The following is a 20,023-nucleotide window of genomic DNA, read 5'->3' as shown; positions in this document are numbered from 1 at the left end:
ATGTTCTAAAGTATTGGGATAAACAGAAACTGAATTAGTATCTGGCTATAACAGATAGCTATAGCATAACGGCTATTATTATTATGCATTAACTTGGATATTATTTATTTATTTTATTTTTTATTTTAATCCCATTTATATCCCGCTCTTCTCCGAAGACTCAGGGCGGCTTACAATCTGAGCACAAATCAAATGTGCTTAGCAATAGCCTTCATTCTATGTATATGCCTGCTTATTAGGGCTTTCGCCCCCCACAAGCGGAATTATTACAAAGTCAGCTTATTGCCCCCAACAATCTGGGTCCTCATTTTACCTACCTCGGAAGGATGGAAGGCTGAATCAACCTTGAGCCTGGTGGGACTCGAACCTGCATTAATTGCAGGCAGCTGGTGTTACTTAAGGAGGCATTAGCCCACTGCTCCACCAAGGCTCTATTACAGTACAATCTTTCTTCCTTTAAAAGTAGAAAAAGCTATATAGCTATATAGCAACTGCTAGACTGAACGACCAAATGAAGAATCTATAAAAACAATTCATGAAGGAAACATGGCCTATATTTTTTCCTGAAAACTCAATTGCCAGACTTTTTTTTTTTGCTAGACTATATTACGTTTGAAAAGAATGATTTAAGGAATCGAGTATGCCTAGTTTAATGAAAAGAAGGACTGGGAATGACATGACTTCCAGTATCTATAGGGCTACCATAAAGAAGAAGGGTCAACCTGTTTTCAAAGTATATGAAGGCAGAAACAATGAAAGGACTAATCAAGGAGAGAATCTAGAAATAAGGAGAAATTTCCTGATAGTTAGAACAATCAGTGGAACAGCTTGTGTTGAGAGGTTGTGGGTATTCTAACACTGGAAGTTTTCAAGAAAAGACTGGGCAATGGTGTATGGTCTCCTGCAGGGAGTTGGACTAGAAGACCTCCAACTCTCTTATTCTGTTATATTCTGACCTCTATATGACTTAAAACAACAATTTTCTAGCCCAATACACAAAATTGGACCAGCTGGATAAATGGCTCTGTCTAATTTCCTTCTATAGGGACACAATGGCTCAGTGGGTTAGGACGCTGAGCTTGTCGATCAGATGGTCAGCAGTTTGGTGGGTCGAATCCCAAGTGCCACGTAGCAGAGTGAGCGCCTGTTACTCGTCCCAGCTTCTGCCAACCTAGCAGTTCGAAAGCACATAAAAATGCAAGTAGAAAAATAAGGACCACTACGGTGGGAAGGTAACAGCGTTCCGTGCACCTTTGGTGTCTAGTCATGCCAGCCACATGACCACGGAGACATCCTCGGACAAGTGCTGGCTCTTCGGCTTTGAAACGGAGATGAGCACTGGCCCCTAGAGTCGGAAACGACTAGCATGTGCGGGGGAACCTTTACCTTTTTAAAATTTCCTTCTATAGGGCCATCAATCAGGATACCTTTTCCAATCATTACCTTTGGATCTGTCCTCCCCTCTGGGATTAGCCAGTTTTCTTTCCAGCAGCAATGTAAATATAGAAGATACTGGAACCTATCTTTGTTCTTTACCAGTTTTCATTCACTAACTTCTCACAGAAAGGGAAAAAATTACAAACAATTACAAAATGTTGTCTTTTCAGTGGGAACAATGAAAATCAAGAAATGAAGGTAGTGGTGGGATTCAGACAGTTCACACCAGTTCGGTAGAACTGGTAGCTAATTTTTTGTGCCAGGCCCAAATGGACTTTCGGAAGCAGCATCCACAGAGAGAATCAGTTGTTCACATATTTTAATCCCACCGCTGAACTAAGGTGTTGGGCATCTGGAGGGTCAGGGTGAAAGAACCCTATTAAGAAATGGAATGAGGTGGGAGGATTTTTTTTTTATTCCCATTTATATCCCGCCCTTCTCCGAAGACTCAGGGCGGCTTACAATTTAAAGCACAAATCAATGTGCTTAGCAATAGCCTTCATTCTATGCATATGCCTGCTTATTAGGGCTTTCGCCCCCCCCTAGCGGCATTTTTACAAAGTCAGCTTATTGCCCCCAACAATCTGGGTCCTCATGTATTATGTATGTATTATGGATCACTCCAGCAGGAAGTTATTCAAGTCTGCAACTCCAGAAGAAACACTTTGAAGCTACTTTAACTATGCTTCTTCTGTGGTAAAAGCCAATATTAACTTCCCCTTTTTAAAATGGCTAGAAGTCCATTGGCAAAAATACAGTATGGGGATTTTTAAGGGCAACACCAATCTCTGATTAGTGAGTCTCTTGCAAATGGAAGGAAACAATATATTCTTTACAAAGATACAGAGAATTGAATAGTTGGACATCCATATGTTATAGTTATGGTTAATTGTCCTTTGTAAACCTTTTAAAATGCCCTATGAAATTTATACTTTTGGATTTAAAAAAATTCTCTTCTGGAGTAGTTTGCAACAATAATACATCAAAATATGTAATTTTATAATTATACATATTATATAATTTATAATTATATAATTAAATTAAATGCTACATTAGGCAAGATTGCATTCAAACCAGGCATTACAAGTGAGTTGTAACACATTCTGCATTACCAGGATATTTTGTAATTTAGGAACTTCACTAAATATATAAAATTCCACAAATAAGTCTGGTCCATTTGCAGGGAAGTGTTTCTGGCCAGGAATTTTTTTTATTTCTTAATCATATACATTTTTATTTTTTCTGATTTTTTAATATACATCTTTAGTTGTGTCAATTATCAACTACATTTGGATATTTATATGTACATGTATCTGTGTATGCAGATGTGTGAATTTGTGTAAATTTGTGATTAGGATGTGTGAATTTGTGTAAATTTGTGATTAGGAAAGTTGGATGGATTTTCTTTGCTCTAATTTCTGGACCACTGCAAAGTTTGGTAGAAGTAGAATGCCACTGTTATCAATGAGATCCACTCTTTGTTAGGAATACTATTAATGAGGTCAGTGTTGCTTCCTCTTCTGAATATCTAGTTATCTCATTTTGCATGTGAGAATTATAGATAATATTCCAGGATGTTGTTGTGTATCTTATCAAAGGCAAAAAAGGATGAATTGATCAGACTGAGAAGGGAAATTATGATATACTTGCTTTACAAATAACAGATTACATATAAAAGGACACAAGTAGCATATGATACCTATCCAAGATTCTGAAAGATTTCACCAGTTTTAACAAAACTTCAAAGCTTTACATGGATCTGATAAAGGCTATGAGTGAGTGTGGCTGGGGGAGGGGGTAGGTGTAAACTGATTTTAGCAGCAGGAAGGTTTTCATTCTAGACATATTGTGAGGGAGCAAAATGAGATTATTTGGTGATGATAAGATAATATATACCTGCTTCTTTATAAATAACATTTTTTGCTGAGATAAATAATCCTCAGTATTTGTTAGCATTTGTTGGTTTATTTTTTGCATTTATCATTCCAACCATCATATAACATCAATACAATAAATACAATATTAATTTGTGAATAAATAAACATAATCAGACTATGGAACCAAATTGATATAGTGATCAAACTGAATTATTTGTAGCCTAGCAAATTGCATAAATTTTCTTGACATTCAGCAGACACCTTTCCTTACAAATGCATTACAAAGTATAGAAATTATATTATGTATTTATTTATCATTTAGATTTATAAGGCTATCCATGTTTCATTTTGACTGCATCTTCCTTATCCTAATTTTTTATATGGAGCTATTGCAAGTGGAGGCATTTAAATGCATTTCAAACTTTGATTAACTTCTGCATCTGTATATTTTTAAAAGTTTCCAATCCAGTTATGGTTACATATAATGAGGATATTCTCTGGAGTCAACCTTCACTCTCTAAACACAAATTCCTTGTGTGTCCAACCACACTTGGCCAATAAAGAATTCTATTCTATTCTATTCTATTCTATTCTATTCTATTCTATTCTATTCTATTCTATTCTATTCTATTCTATTCTATTCTATTCTATTCTATTCTGTTGGCTGTTGATTAGAAGTCAGTTGTAGCACCTGCTTAATCACTAAAAGTATTTGCTACTGTACCTCAGGATTTCTTTATTAGCCTTCCACAGAATTATTAAAGAGGTTGAGCCCTGTTTATTTTTAGAGACGGGAAAAAAAATCTCAGCCTTGGGCTGGTAAGGCTATAAGACATATTAGTCACTGGGGATACTTAGTCATAGATCTCTGTGAATAACCATTAACATTTATTACACATCTTCAGAAATATGTTGTTTCTCAAAGTATTTGGATCAGATCTGAGAGAGAAAAGTGAAGTAAAACATCCTTGAAGGAAACCAAATAAATAACTTTAAATAGTGTAGATTTCTTATTATTCAGTTTGGCCAGAAAATAAAGGATAGTATTTAGCAGAGAACTTTCTGCTCTGAAACTGGCAATGCAGAATGGGAATAATAAAAAGATTTCATAAAGCTCTTGTTTTGCCTCTAGATAGAATTTCCTATCCACATATGACTATATCTTTATCCCCTTTGTAATATAACGGATAGATAGAACATAGTATGTACAAAGTGGATATTCCTATATCTACAATGTGAAGTAGAGAGGTCGGTAACCCTAGTTTGGCCCAAGAGCAATTCCCAAGCTTGCCTTATGTTAATTTGTTAATTCAATTTTTCCCAACAAAACATTAAAAAATGTTGTGATTGTTAGAGCCATTCCAAGGACTCAGAAAAATTGCCTGCTTGTTTTAGTTTCCCTTGCTTGCTCTCCAGATGTACAGTTTTCCATTTGCTTTCTCAAGTATTAAAAATCTGGGATGATTGTAACACAGGAGACAGTATAGAAGTAGGAAAAAGTTATAAAACTTAGCACTGTTCCCTACCAGCAGACTGAAAATGGGGGTGGGGGGTGGGGAATGCTATCTCATACATTCAGTATTTATGCTATACATTGTAGGTTTTTAAAATTTTAGATAGCAGACATCATTGAAAGAGAGAACTACAGCTCATCTGTTTGCTGTTTAAATGATAAATAATATTTTCACCTTCACTCTCAGTGACAAAATTTCTGCATTTTGAGCAAATTAGACTGTCATCATTTCAGAATAATTATAATTGGCAAGAGAGCTTTTATTTCTATTTTAACCTTGAAGAAAAAGGAAGATTTATTTTTATTCTGGCACCACTCTTTAATTCTTTATTTGAAGATCTCCTCATAAAAGTGATTTGGTTTATAAGAAGCAAAACAATAAGCCTGTGATAAAGAACTGCTGGCATCTTGTGGTAACTATTTGAAAGAACTTTAATTCTTGATAGTTATTTGTTAGCACTTTTATTCAGATCATTATAGGATTTTAAGTGAATAGTTATTTCCCTTCTCTTCAATCTGATTTTTATAGCTAGAGTAATCATCTGCATAGTAAGACGACTGTTTAAAGCAGGTGTGGTCTTTCTGATGTGAAATCAGCTACTGTAGGAAGTCATGAGAGGTAGACCAAGAATGGCATAGTTCTTGTTACTCATTAGGTAAAGGTAAAGGTTCCCCTGCACATGCGTGCTAGTCGTTTCCGACTCTAGGGGATGGTGCTCATCTCCGTTTCAAAGCCAAAGAGCCAGCGCTTGTCCGAGGATGTCTCTGTGGTCATGTGGCCAGCATGACTAGACGCCAAAGGTGCACGGAACGCTGTTACCTTCCCACCGTAGTGGTCCCTATTTTTCTACTTGCATTTTTAACGTGCTTTCGAACTGCTAGGTTGGCAGAAGCTGGGACGAGTAAAAGGCGCTCACTCTGTTACGCGGCACTCGGGATTCGACCCACCAAACTGCCGACCTTCTGATCAACAAGCTCAGCGTCCTAACCCACTGAGCCACCGCGTCCCTTATTACTCATTGCTAGTCTAGAAAGTTTGTTCCTTAAAATGTAAATTCTCCTTTCTAGAATGTACTATTGGGAATAAATTTATGTTGGTATGATTTTGCCCTTTTTAGGCAGCAATCTGAAATCAGATCATAGTACAAAAGATTAAAGTTTATGGTCAAAATTTATTTATTTACTAATTTGTTTGTTTGTTTGTTTTCATATCTTGTAACGATATGACTTCAAAAAAGTGGGGGGACATCTCCCTCAAGTATTAACTATATTTGTATGATGAAATGTACCGTCTTGTTTATTCATTTTTTTTATCAAAATAGAAATGATGTTCAAAGAGAATTAGGCACTGTTAGAAGTTAAGAGCCATGGTGACACCATGGTTAGAATGCAATATTGCGGGCTAACTCACTGCTCACTCCAGTTTGATCCTGGGTGGCTCAAGGTTGACTTAGCCTTCCATCCTTCTGAAGTTGGTAAAAAGAGGATCCAGATTGTTGGCGGCAATAGGCTGACTCTGTAAACCGCTTAGAGAGGGCTGCGAAGCGGTATATAAGTCTAAATGATATTGTTATTGCTATTATTTTTTTATCAACTGAAAGGGAAGAGGTTCTTTTATCTTTAGTTCTGTTACTCTGTTGGTTTTAATTGTGCATCTTAGACCTGAAAATTTTACTATACAATTTAAAATATATAAGGCCACACAAGTTAAGAAAGCAAATTGCATGCTTATTATCTATTACATCTGTATATGCAGAATGGGTTTTGTATTTCATGAGATCACTTTAAAAAGCAGCTTCTTATGCTACACCGCAACTCCTTTGAATTTTCCTTTCCTTTCATTGTTGAACACATGGAACTATTTTCCCATTTTGGATGCCATCCAAAACACCCAGGTTTTTTTTAAGAAAGTAATTAAGGTAACATATTTAACTTACCTACTGTAAACTTTTAAGAGAGAAGTTTTGATATAGTGTGATTGTAGGCATGGTTCTCCTTCAGAAAAGTTACTGTGCATATTTATTCTCTATTTCAAAGTCTGCAGGGTAGGACAGCAAATGAAAAGAATCATCCTTTGAAATAAATTATTTGTTATTTATTAATATAAATATAAATTCTTATACCCAAAAGATAATTTTCTTTTTTGACATGTTAAGAAAATATTTTTATAATTTTATTTTTCTTGCATTTTTGTATCTTGTATGAAAGAATTGGTCTTGTCTTTAACACTGAACAGATAATTGCTAGTTTTTGATTATGCAGAATTCTTACACATTCAGTTAAAATCTAACATCTTTCTGTCCTAACAAAGTATAGTCTAAGGAAAAGATCAGCTATTTTTGCATGGATAATTGCTGATGGAAAACCATCATACCCAACTTGAAATGATTGTTTAGTCAGGTACTAAATTGTCTTCACTGCCAAAGATGTAAAACAAACCAATCTAATAGCAGGAGCAAAATTAAATTAATCCAAGCAAAAGAGAAGGTAGGCTAAAGTCAACCAAAGCTTTAAAAAATAATCAACCAAATTGTAGTTAGAATTAATGGCCTTTTCCAGCATGCCTCCAAGTTTGCCAAGCATAGATTTTTGAGCATATCACCAAAAGTAGTGAATCAAAATACAAGTGGTCTTCCTATCAATGCCTGATGCAGTCTCAAGAGACTTTTCCTCTGGAATCAAGAACAAGTTTGTTTGTTTATTTATTTATTTTTTCACATTTTTGAACTGCCTGACTTTTCCTTGCTGATCTTGATAGCCACCAGAGGATTATATAGTCTGAGACTGCTGCGACGTTAGATAAAACCAAATGTTTGCCTTGTATGAGCACAAGATTAAAATGAAGGAATCCTGTTGTTTAACGAAAACAGTTTCCTTGGGAACCCTGGAATCATTTTACCATGCTGCATGATGTAATTAACTGAGTCCAACATTTACAGTAAGGAAACCATATGTGCATACATTAAAAAAATTAATTGCCCAATTCCAAACATATCCTTGTAAATTATGAACTCCATGGGACTTACTCTCCAGTTAACATGCTTTGGATTTTAGAGTAATGCTTTCATTTTTATCCTAATTAAGACCCTGTGAAAGCAGAACTAGGATGAATCAGAAATCATGGTTTGGAAAAGAGGGGGTGGGAAGAAGTCTGCTTGAGGGAATACAGCCAAATACATAAAATATGAATTGGCTGGAAAAAGTGAATAGGGAATATACATAGCCATTTAGATAATACATAAAATATGAAAAGGGCACCACATGAAAATTATGCATAACAGGTTACAGACAAACAGAAAGACTGTTGTTTCTGCACATAGGCAACCTGTGGCATTTTACAAGCTGAAAACTAATTAGCCAAGATAAATAGGAATTTAAGAAAGGCTTTGGTAGGAAAGGAATACCAATAGTTATTAAAAACAATTTTCTAACTTTCTCTTATGAGATATAAGCTTCAGTCTTGGACTGACTTCATTTGAAGGAAGCTAATCCAAGCCTGAAACAAATTGCTTATGAATAATAAGGCTCCTAGGTTTTCTTCAGCACTAAAATCATGAGTTAACATAATCATACAAAAATGAAATAAGATGCAAGAAGTGAAACTAAAACATGTAGGAAATATGAATAAAAATTATTTTGTAGGTCTGATGGTCTGTTGTATTGTACAAATGTATAATGTGATACAATATCTACATTTTCAAATAATACATTATCATTATATTATTCTGATTCCATTACAGAACTACAGTATATATAAGGGGAAAAGGAAAAGAGAAGATTAAAAAGAATCCCCCAACTTTCATTGACTGAATTTTTAATACACAAGCTGAGATTAATTTTATATTATTTTTTTAAAATTCCAGTTTACATACATCTTCTACACACACATGCACGCACACGCACACACACACACACACACACACAGACACAGGGTTTACAGCTGTAATTTAAACATCTATAAGTAGCTAGTGTACATGGTTCAAAATTGTAACAGGATGCAAGACTTAATTTCAGTGTCAGTTTTAAGGTTATTTCATCCGGGCCTATATGTAAAAGAGGAGACAGATTTTTCACCCCATTTTTATGGCCAAATGTCAATACTAAAACAACAACAACAAAATATTTTTCTTTCCAGCTAACACTAACTGATTTTGACAATCTCACCTGAGATGTAATACAAAAGAGGATTAATAAATATCAGAGAGGTGCTTCTTCAGTTCATGGCTGGGATAAGGCCTGGAATTTCACCATTTTGTATCTCAGGGAAGATGGAAACCATGCCTTTACTGAATTGTTCAATTCCATCCAAGCATCACAAAGGATTGAAACTTGATTACTGCCCTTCATTAATTTTCAGTTGGAAATGGTCCATTCGATTTTTGTGTACATAATAAAAAACATTATATGAATTGAAGCCATTTTATTTTACATGATGTAAGTATGACAGGCTTTGATTCTGATCAGATTGGTGGAACTGGTGGAGGACAGGAGAAAAGATTGGTAATCTTTTCCTCATGTCATTTTACTGGTCAAATAAAGTCTCTATCAGCCTTTTGCAGTTGTGGGATTATGTTTTTCTACTGTAAAAGATAGTTATCTATATTGGCTTTATATATTTTTCTGCTTCAGTGTTCAGAGCAGCAAAGATGGGCAACAGAACCTGAAAAACAGTACCCTGTTGAAAACCATCCAGATGTTTGAACATAGTTTTTAAAATGTGGATTTCTGGCCACAAATCTCTGTATTATGGTTCAGAACTCTTTTTTTCCTGCCTTCTAGGACCCTGGAGTCTGACCCATAATCCCAACACTCTTTCTTTCCTTTTTTTTCATAAGTTTGGCATTCCATTTCACATTGAGACATGTTCTATTGCCATCACTCTTTAGTCTTTGGATAAAAAAATTCTCCATGGTTCTGTCCACTAAAAATAATAGGACACCCAAGTAGAACTGAGCATTGAATATCTCCACATGATTTTTGCAGTGGTCTGTGACTGAAAGGGTTCACTGAAAGCAATTTGCAGAGAAGTCCTTAAGAAACCATCTGCATGGTTATTTTAAATTAAAAAATAAAAGATGCCACTTTAAAAAAAGAGGATTTTTTTTAAAAAAATGATAGGTTTAAGTCTTTGTACATGTGATAGTAATTAAAGCTTATTTAACCCTGAATTTTTCCAGCCCTCACGATTCCATAGGGAGTAAAAGGATTTTGGGTTGAAAAGGAAAAAAAATGTTTGTAGGAAAAGGGAACTTTCTTCAATGGACAATTATTATTTTGGAATTATTTAGCCCATGTATATTGCTGAGAAATGCACATTTTTTTAAAAAAAAAATGTAAATACAGTTTAAAATTTTTCAGAAGAATACCTTAGTTCCTAAAGGCCTAAGATAATTTTACACTGTTTTAATCAATGAAACTGACATCATGTAAAACTCATAGGACAGTTTGTGAATTAAAGCTTAGTGGGTATCTTTTGCACTCACCACTGGAGTACTTGGAAGTGTGGGTGCCATTGATTCCTAACCTTAATCTTAAGAATACTTGTTTGTACATAACTCCCACTTATTTCTAAACCGTTTACTTTACTGAGAGTTTTATATTCTCGAGCATTTTGGTAGACAGGTGTGTAAAAGTGTTTTCAATTAAAGTTTGAGGCAAAATGATGCATTCATGTACTAGAGTTATAAATATTTCAGATGTTACTCATGAGTTAGCATCAGCTGATCCTGCCAAATAGTCCTAGAGTGATGTGATTTCAAAACATAGATATTTTGGGTTGCGTAGACAGTTTGCAGCCAGAGTTCTGGAACTGGAACTTTGCTTACATCAGACAGCTGTGAGGCCTGCCCACCCTTTCCCTGAGGAAGAGATAGGCTGCAGGGAGGAGCAGTAAACATTCCTTAGCTAGTCAACTGTGGTTGTGGGCACTGCTCTCAGATGGATGCTTTTGGAATTAAATATGTTTTTCTTCCCACCCTATGGCTCCGTTCACATTTTTCTGGATATTATACATATGAAGATTTTCAGTGTCTGAAGGAAATAATAGAATGGATAAAATTAATATGCACATGAAAATATGAATATTTGGTATTATATTTGAGTGGAAATTCTTCTGGACTACAGGAAATTATTAATCATTGACAGGTTACAGGAAGGAAAATGGGAAAATGGTGTTTCCTGTAACCGAGGAGAAGATTAACAGTCTTAGAAAATACCTGAGCTAGAAATAACTTTTTCATGCTCTCAGACCAGTGTCCATTTCATTTTAATCCTTTTAAGCATTTAACCTTAATATTGAAAAACACTTCCTGGTTTATTGATGGCAACCATACTTTGAATTATACCAGTTTGCTACTATGGTCCTGAAGACCTAATATGATTGAACTGAAAGTATCTGTATAACCTTAGATATTTTTTTTAAATATCACATGCAGCAGTCAAACCTTTTATTAAGTTTTTATTAATTTTGCGAAACATATTAATTCCAATGCAAGTTGGAACAAACTGATTTTGATATTTGTCTGAGTGAGCAACATTCCATTCAAAAGCCCTTTGATTCTGTAATATAAGACAGTATTTCTAAGTACTAGTTGGTACAAGCCCAGTCGCACACATTTCGCACAGAGACATCAAGCTTAGAAAACTTTATGGACCTAGACATGCTTTGTTCAATATCTCTGAAATATTGTATTGGAAATAGACAAAAAAAAATACTTATCAGTCAGGTTTAGTATACGTAGTCCTCAACTTACAACCACAATTGAACCCCCAAATTTCTGTTGCTAAGTGAGACATTTTTAAGTGAGTTTGCCTCATTTTTATTATTATTATTATTATTATTATTATTATTATTATTATTATTATTATTAATTTTATTTGTATACCGCCCTTCTCCCGAAGGACTCAGGGCGGTGAACAGACCTTTTTTGCCACAGTTGTTTAATGAATCACTGTAGTTAACTTAATAACACAGTTGCTAAGTGAAACTGGCTTCCCTACTGCTTGTCAGAAAGTCACAAAAGGTGATCACATGGCCCTGGGACACTACAACCATCATATGAGTCAGTTGCCAAGTAACCTGAATTTTGATCATGTGGCCGCAGGGATGCTGAAATGGTTGCAAGTTGAAAAACGGTCATAAGTTATTTTTTCAGTGCTGCTGTAAGTTTGAACTGTTGTAAGTTGAGGACCACCTGTAGTTTAAAATGCTGAGCTAAGTCCAGGTAACAAAGGTTCCTGCCTGTCCTCTAATATGAGCTGATTTTGGCTATCTCTGTTTCAAACCTGCATTCCAATTGGAGGAAGTCCTATTAATTCCCCTCTGACATTCTAGGAGAAAAGTGGGATGACTAACAAATACACAGATTTTAATAATATGTATAGGGCTGTGGTGGCGAACCTATGGCATGCGTGCTACAGGTGGCACACAGAGCCCTCTCTGTGGGCACACATGCCGTTGCCCCAGTCCTAAGCCTTCAGCTGGATCTAGAAAACCTTTTCGCTTTAGGCCTCGGCCGCCGTGTGCAAAAAAAAAAGGTTCAATCAATCAATCAATTTCAACTTCTTGTGGGGGAAAAAAAAGGTCTTGCAAAGTTGGAATTGATGTATTGAACTTTTTAGTCCCTCCTAGTCTGCCATTACCACCACAGCCACGCCCACACCACCCAGTGGGCCACACCCACTTGGCACCTGATGATACATAAGTGGAGTTTGGGTTGCAGTTTGGACACTCGGTCTCTAAAAGGTTCGCCATCACTGGTACAGAGTTTTCTGGGCATGGCAAAAAAAAAAGGACCATGATGCAAAGTTGTTTCCAGAGTTATATCTTAGAAATATAACTAATACTTCATGAGAGATTTTAATTGAAAAAGTACTTATGAAACAAATGGAAGTATATTTTCAGTATTATTCAGTTCTAGGCAGTGGTGGGATTCAGCCAGTTCGCACGGGTTCTGCAGAACCGGTAGCTAATTTTTTGTTGCCCAGGCCCAGAATGGACTTCCGGAAGCGGCATCCACACAGAGAACTGGTTGTTCACATATTTGAATCCCACCACTGGTTCTAGGCAGCATCCCTGGTTACATCTGTAGCTTCTAGCAGATTAAAACTAAGTTAAAGTATGATCAGTCATCTAATGAGGAAAGACATTCCCAAACAGGAATTACATTTCTGAGCTTACAAACTGAAAAGTGGCTCATCTCTTAACTTTTTAAATTTTTTTCTATTATGCCCCCAAAATCTACTACCTATGGATGTATGCAACATACATAAAGCAGTTCCTGTGCTCCCAAACCTGACATTTCATAATACAAGTGTATGTTCAATTGCAATGGCACGTTGTACAAGAATTACAGTTTTATTTTTTCAAGAAAAAACAAGCAATATTTTATCATTTAAAACAACAGAATGGTCTATTGCCAGAAATATTAACACAAGTCTGGGCTGAAGGTGTGATTTTTGGTACTAATAGAAAAACATTGCAGACGTGTCCCTATAGTTGCATGCCTTATGAATTAAAGCTTTCAGTTTTAAATAGTTTTGCTTTGATTCTGTTTATGTACTTCTCTAGATATTCTACCTACATTAGAAAAAGTGTTAAAAATGTTTTCTCAAGTTTCAACTTAAAAGAATATACCGCATGTATTTATATCTTTCAGACTCAAGTTTCTTAATATTTTCTCTAAGTATTTAGTACTGGTATCAAACTTTCATATATGAGAAAATTAATGGAAAATTTATAACTGAAGGGATATAATATGTTTGTACAATTATTGTAATTCTTTTATATTATTTATAAATTAATATTCTTTTCTTAAAAAGAACTACAAGCTTGCTGGCAAAGAGGAAAAACATTTCTAAATTGTGGACACAGACTGAAATGCCTGGAAATAAAAGAAAGCTTTAGAGTGATTAAACATCTTTTTATTAAGTTACAGAAGATGAAAAATCAATAACTAGTTACTAGGACAAAAATGAGTTATGTAGGCCAGTGACATAGTGAAGCAAACTTTGTAACAGCTACATATGATATTGTCAAGTTACTGGCTTTAGTGGCGCCAGAAATAATTATAGCTATCACCTCTTATGCACATGCTTTCACTTGATGAACCTGTCATATTCCAATATGATACAGTATTGACATCAATCCAGTTTAGTAGATAGATCCAAGTCACAGGTTCTTTAATTCCCTGTACCGGTAGTTGATTATCTGTGGAGATAACTAAAATTCTAAACTGAAACTTAGCCGTTTGATATAATCAAAATTACAACAAAGACATATTATGTTCCCATTGACCAAAAAGAAAAAAACCCCCACCAATCTGGCTTGTTTTATGGAATACATTTTCAGTGATACCATTTGCACAATTATACCCCTTTTTAAAAAGTATTTATATCCCATCTTTATTATTTTTACAAAAAATTCCAGGCAGAAACATATTCAATATATCCGCCTCCTCCTATTTTTTCCACAACAACCATCCTGGAAGACAGATTAGGCTGAGAGAGAGAATAATAATAATAATAATAATAATAATAATAATAATAATAATAATAATAATAATAATAATAATAATAATAATGTTGGAAGGGACCTTGGAAGTCATCTAGTCCAACTGGCTGCTAAGGCAGGAAACCCTATACCATTTCAGACAAATGGCTGTCCAGTCTCTTCTTAAAAACTTCCAGTGTTGGAGCATTCACCACTTCTGGAGGCAGGTTGTTCCACTGGTTAATTGTTCTAACTGTCAGGAAGTTTCTCCTTAGTTCTAGGTTGCTTCTCTCCTTGATTAGTTTCCATCCATTGCTTCTTGTCCTGCCTTCAGGTGCTTTGGAGAATAGCTTGGCTCCCTCTTCTTTGTGGCAGCCCCTGAGATATTGGAACACTGCTATCACGTTACCCCTAGACCTTCTTTTCATTAAACTACACATACTGACCCAAGATCACCCAATGGCTTTTTTGGATAAGGCAGGGCTTGAACTCAGGGTCTCTTGTTTTTAGCATGGTGTGACTAAACCGGCTCTTTTAGAAGACACTGTGTGTCTTCCTTAGGTTTTCTCATGTAATCTATTACAATTCTTTGCCGAGGGCTAATTTCCAATAAATATGATATTATTTCTTTTTAATTTGTTTTCATTCTTTCTTTTTTCTTCCTCCACCTCAATTTTCTTTATTATTAATTAATTTGCATTGCTATTGTAAAAGAATGAAGTGAAATCCAGATCTTTCTGTCCAAACTTCCTCCTATTAAATATCATTGGATATGTGCACAGCAGTTAATAGGGACTGGGCTATTTTTTTAATGGTTTCAGACATCCAGGAAAAAAAATCTTAATTGTTGCAAATAATTACATAATCACTGCTATAGCTGACATAGCAATTATGCAGCATATTTATTTGGGAACAGGGTACATATTTTTTTAAAGCCAAGAGCTACATTTGGATTAATTTTTTTATATCATACTCTATAAGCATAGACAAATCCTGGACAAAGAATGTAATTTACTTTAATTCAAGGTTATAATTTGAAGGCAACATTTTGAAGACTTTGGAGAAATGGTGTAACAACTTCCTCCTTATGTGGAAACTAAATCAGGGTAAATAGATTACTCTTGAAACGTCCACCCAGTTTACTGAATGATTTTGTCAAGTTGAAATGGAGTAGGAAAGAGTAGGAAAGCAGTGCTTACAATGGGTAGATGCAAGCAAAGGAAGGCAGATACACACCTTTGCTTATCAAGCTACTTTTGAGTGCAATATGCAGCGTCAGTAATATTGCCAGACAATTATGAAAAAAGGTTTGAGGAAACATCTGCCCTTTTGGCAACTGTGGTGCTGCTGGATAATTTTAGATCAGAAAGTAAATTTTCTCATTGGACGGAAATCATATTTTATAGAGCAATAGAATTTGGCAATAATGATTATTTAAAAAATATTTATAATAGGAAGAAAATGAACTTGGTTAGCTGTATTCCTGAGTTGCCTTCCCCCAATTAAAGAAAGAGAGAGGAAAGATATCATCAATTCTGGAATCGCTGAGCATTTGTACGTTTGCCCAGATGGCACCAAAATCATATTAAGGAGGAAAGGTATTTCTCCTCCAATCCCACTTCTGAGACTATGGATTTTGAGGTCCAGGTGCACCAGTCACTAACCAATGGATAGTGTGTGGGGGATGGGGGGGGGAGAAATCCGGAGTATCGCAAGTGACGATGCTACTTTCAGAAGCAGCCCTTCTACAAGAGAGATGCATTTTGCAGGTTTCCTTTCTTCTCCAGAAAGTCTCTCCACTTGTTCGCTTTTAAGGCAGGGTAGAAGACTCATCGCAGGCTTGTCCCGTTTGTTTCTCCATCAAGCCTAACATATTTCACATAGTTCTGCCCTCGTGTTCCTGCTTGTTTCGCTCCGTCTTCGTTTTCTCAACCTCCCATTCCGCGCGCCTTTTCTCTGCTGAAGCCCGAATGCGCGTGAACGACGTGCCGCTCTAGACGCGCGCGTTTGAAAGAACGGTGCACCTTTTGGGGGGGGGAGTTGTATGTGTTTGTGACAGCCCCCATGCTAGGGGTTTGCTTCTGATCTCCTACAGGCAGCTGCTGTGGCCGTTCTAAGGCGGCACTGTTTCTTTTTCTGTTTACTCGTATCCAATGGCAATTGCACCATCGAAGTCTCTGTGTGTCTGGAACTTCGCCTGGGGCTGTTTTGGTTACATTGAAGTTTTTTTTTGTTATGCATTTTTTTTTTTGTTTCGGCTGTGCCAGATTTAAATGGTGACTTCACTAACACCGAGCTAAAAAGGAGGAGGGGGCAGCGTACGGAGTAGAGGGGAGCGGGCCAGAACCATTACATCATCATTTGGACTGGAATCAAATGGGAAGGATATGACTCACTCGGGCTAGTTAAGCTTTGGCTCAGGTTCTACGTACACTCACTCCAGGGCTCTCATGTTCTGCACCTCAGCAGGGAATTCAGACCCAGTGATGTCCATGAGGTTTGTTTTTAATTTTCCTCTTCTCCTTGCTCTCTACGACTCACCCTGCTACTATCACTTCTGTTCCCTGCGCCTCCAGTGTAATACGCTTCCTCTTTGAAGAGACCTCTCGCCTTTCCTCTCTCGCCCTTTTTCCACTCTTCGAATTTGTTTGGGATTATGCTAAACACGCAAAAAGACTCCCTGGCCACGATCGGACGAGGCTCAGTAAACTTTGCGACAGAAGTTTCTGTGCCGTTCCCCTACTTCGTCCCTAATCGGAGGAGACAGGGAGAGAGTTAAACTGCAGGGACCAATCATTGGGGTGGTGATGTAATGGTGGAGCTGCAGGGTAGTTAAGTAATGTGAGATGTAGGGGGTCAGGGTTGCAAAGCATTTACCTGCTCTCAAGGGGGTTTAAGTTTATTATCAGTTACAGCGACTGCAACTGGCTTCAGACAGCAGCCTCTAATTATTTACAGGCTCTCTCCTTTTTAATCTTTTATTATTCGATGTAAAACTATCGTGGAGTGTTTTTCTTTTCTCTCCATATCCTTTTTATTTTTATTTTTTTAAAAAAATCCCAACCTGATATTATCACAGCTGCAAATTATTTTCTGCTAGGGTTTTTATACATACATACTCACACACACACTCACTCACTCTTTCAGAAAAGTACGGGGAGGCTGTTCTTGAAATGCCACTGGTCAATTTGAGATCAGTTAACTGCTGTCTAGTAGAGTAAAAGGTTTCACATTCTCTAAGAGATAAATCATTTAGGAATGTGATTGTGTAGCATATCCCAAAGGTGCCACTCAGGGTTTTAAGCTAATACTTGGCCAGCCTAGTCCTTCAAGCTTTGTGTCGGGGACATCTTAGATTGCTGTGATTTCAGGATTGTGAATTCTTTACAATGGTGTTCCCCCCCCCCTGAAGAATAAAAATATAAAGTAAATAAAACAAAAGACAAAATATTGTTTAAATAAAATATTAAGCATTTAATTCTTAGAGTTAGGAAGGACTCAATAATCATTTAATAAGACTTATAACATAAATTATATCCATTGGTTTTTCATAGATTGATTAGATTTCTTTGTGAAATTATTGTTTTATAATATAATGTAGTTACTCTTTTTCTTACATTTGGGTCTGTAACAACCACCATGAAAATGGATGGACATAATGAAGATGTTTCTTCAAGGAGTCTAGAGGTGACCCAGTCAGTAGTCAAGCTATACAATTCAAACTGCAATTGAATTGAGCCTCTATGGGGCTCACTAGAGTCATATGTGCTGAATCAGCACCTATGATGATGAAAAAGCAATACTTCCAAGGAAGTATTTTAAGCCAAATGTTTAACAATGAATAATATCAATTTTGGTGTCAATATTTTATAAACGAAATGTATACTGGATAGAAAATGTTTGGTTTTTACACTTTTAGAATGCTAATAAAATCTACTTGTATATCATATTTCATGGGCAGGTTATGACAGACTGAGTAAATTTTCGTTCACAATCAACTCTTTGCCCTTCCTGATATCCAAATTCAGACATTCTAGAACCAATTGCAGAGATGGAAGTTGAGCTTAGCACCAGCTTCCCTTATTGCTGCTTTTTTGTTTATCTTTTCCAATCATTCAATATGGGGTGGAGGGTTGCAGGTAAAAAAGAAAACATCCAGCACACATTTAAAAATAGTCAGAGCTCCAATTGCATCATAGAGACCACAATCTTTTTTTTAAAAAACCACATTCTGCAGACTACCTTGATTCAGTAATAAGAGGAAGAATGCATTGTCCTTGCCTTCTGAGAGATAGTAGGGTCATGGGGAATTTTTGAGTGAATAGGAGCAGCGGTAGTGGCAGGGAGGATAAGGATAAGGGTATACTCAAATAATATTTGTACCTGACAATGGAATAAGCTTGACTGATGCATATCTAAACATGATTTACTGAGTAAGTCATAAGCAACTGAAGTCACACTGTATACTGTGTCATAAACCATGATTTACAGTTGACAGTGGCTAGATTTGTTCAGCATATTGTATCAATGATAAACATATTACAGCTTAGTGCAATTTGTGAACCCAGTCTTTATTGACTATATTACCAGTCCATTTTGTATGACAATCTTCTATCATCCTATAAAACCAACTAGAATTAGGTAAAGGTGATCCTTCTGTCTTATATGGCTATTGCTTTCACTTTTAGAGCTGACTACAATTTGAGTACCCACTATGTCTTGTACCATAAATAGAATTAATTCCACCAAATTTGCAAATTAATATTTGTTGATGTATATGAACACCCATAGTTAGTAGTTTCAATTCTGAAGGATAAATTTAAAGGTGTTCATATGTCAAGAATGTGCATAATCTTGGGTATGTGCTTGATTTTGATGCAAGTTGACTGTTGTATCCATGAGACTTGAACTAAGCTGATCTGTTTAATTACTAACTAGTTACTTTCTGAACAGATATGAATCTGTAGAATGGACAGGTGAAAGGCAGCGACCATGATATGTTATCCCAAAGGAATTTTTGCATGTAAAGAATCAATAAAAATATTGCTTTCAGATTTATTACTGTCACCTTGTTATATAAGAAATGAGAAAAGCTAGAGTTATCTTTTGTTGTTGAAAGATAATAGCACTTATAAATTTGGCTGTTTTTTTAAGACATAACACCTCCTAAAGTTTTCAGTTAACAAGGAATCAAACACTGTTGGTACAAATTATAATGACAGGCTCATTCATGGCATTCTGGAGTGTTCCTGAAAATAAAATAATCATAGGATGCTTTAAATCAAAAACTGACAGTCACTCTGACTGAAATTCAGATGTACTAGATTTTAGTTTCCAAAATTTATGCTGCCCTTGGGATTATAATACTAGAAATTTAAACATTTAATTTTCCATCTAAACTGCACCTGTCTAATCTGCACCTTCTATAAATGGTGCATTGTATTTTGTTCAACTTCTTTCCCTCCTTATTTTAAGTCACATTTAAAGAATAGAAGACCTGATAATAGGGAAGAAAACATGCAAAATGCATATGCTAAACTATGTTGGAAAGGATTGACTCCAGGGTAAGCATTTCTCCAGAACATTTTAATGAGGACATTTCCTGAGATATGATTGACATCAGGCAAAATAATGAATAAAGAGGATTAATAATAAAATGAATGCATGAGATCAAAGAGATTGTAGGATTATCTTTGGAATAGCTAC

General features: G+C 35.9%; 1 protein-coding gene across 2 annotated transcripts in view; it reads left to right on the top strand.

Annotated features, from left to right (window-relative positions):
• The window catches only part of CREB5 (cAMP responsive element binding protein 5), a 221,050-nt gene that overhangs the window by 84,770 nt on the left and 116,257 nt on the right, over positions 1-20,023 (top strand). The window contains exon 1 of one of the 2 annotated variants that reach the window (XM_083378194.1): positions 16,511-16,814. The exons of the other annotated variant lie outside the window; for it this stretch is intronic. Within the exon in view, the coding sequence (XP_083234320.1) occupies positions 16,768-16,814 (47 nt within the window). The 5' untranslated portion in view covers positions 16,511-16,767. Of the gene's footprint in view, positions 1-16,510; positions 16,815-20,023 lie in introns of those variants that run through there. 2 annotated transcript variants of the gene reach the window in all.

Source organism: Vipera ursinii, assembly GCF_947247035.1.
Source record: "Vipera ursinii genome assembly, chromosome: Z".
NCBI classification, from domain to species: Eukaryota; Metazoa; Chordata; class Lepidosauria; order Squamata; family Viperidae; genus Vipera; species Vipera ursinii.
The sequence above is the reverse complement of the archived record's forward strand: the minus strand, read 5'-3'. Positions and strand labels throughout refer to the sequence as shown.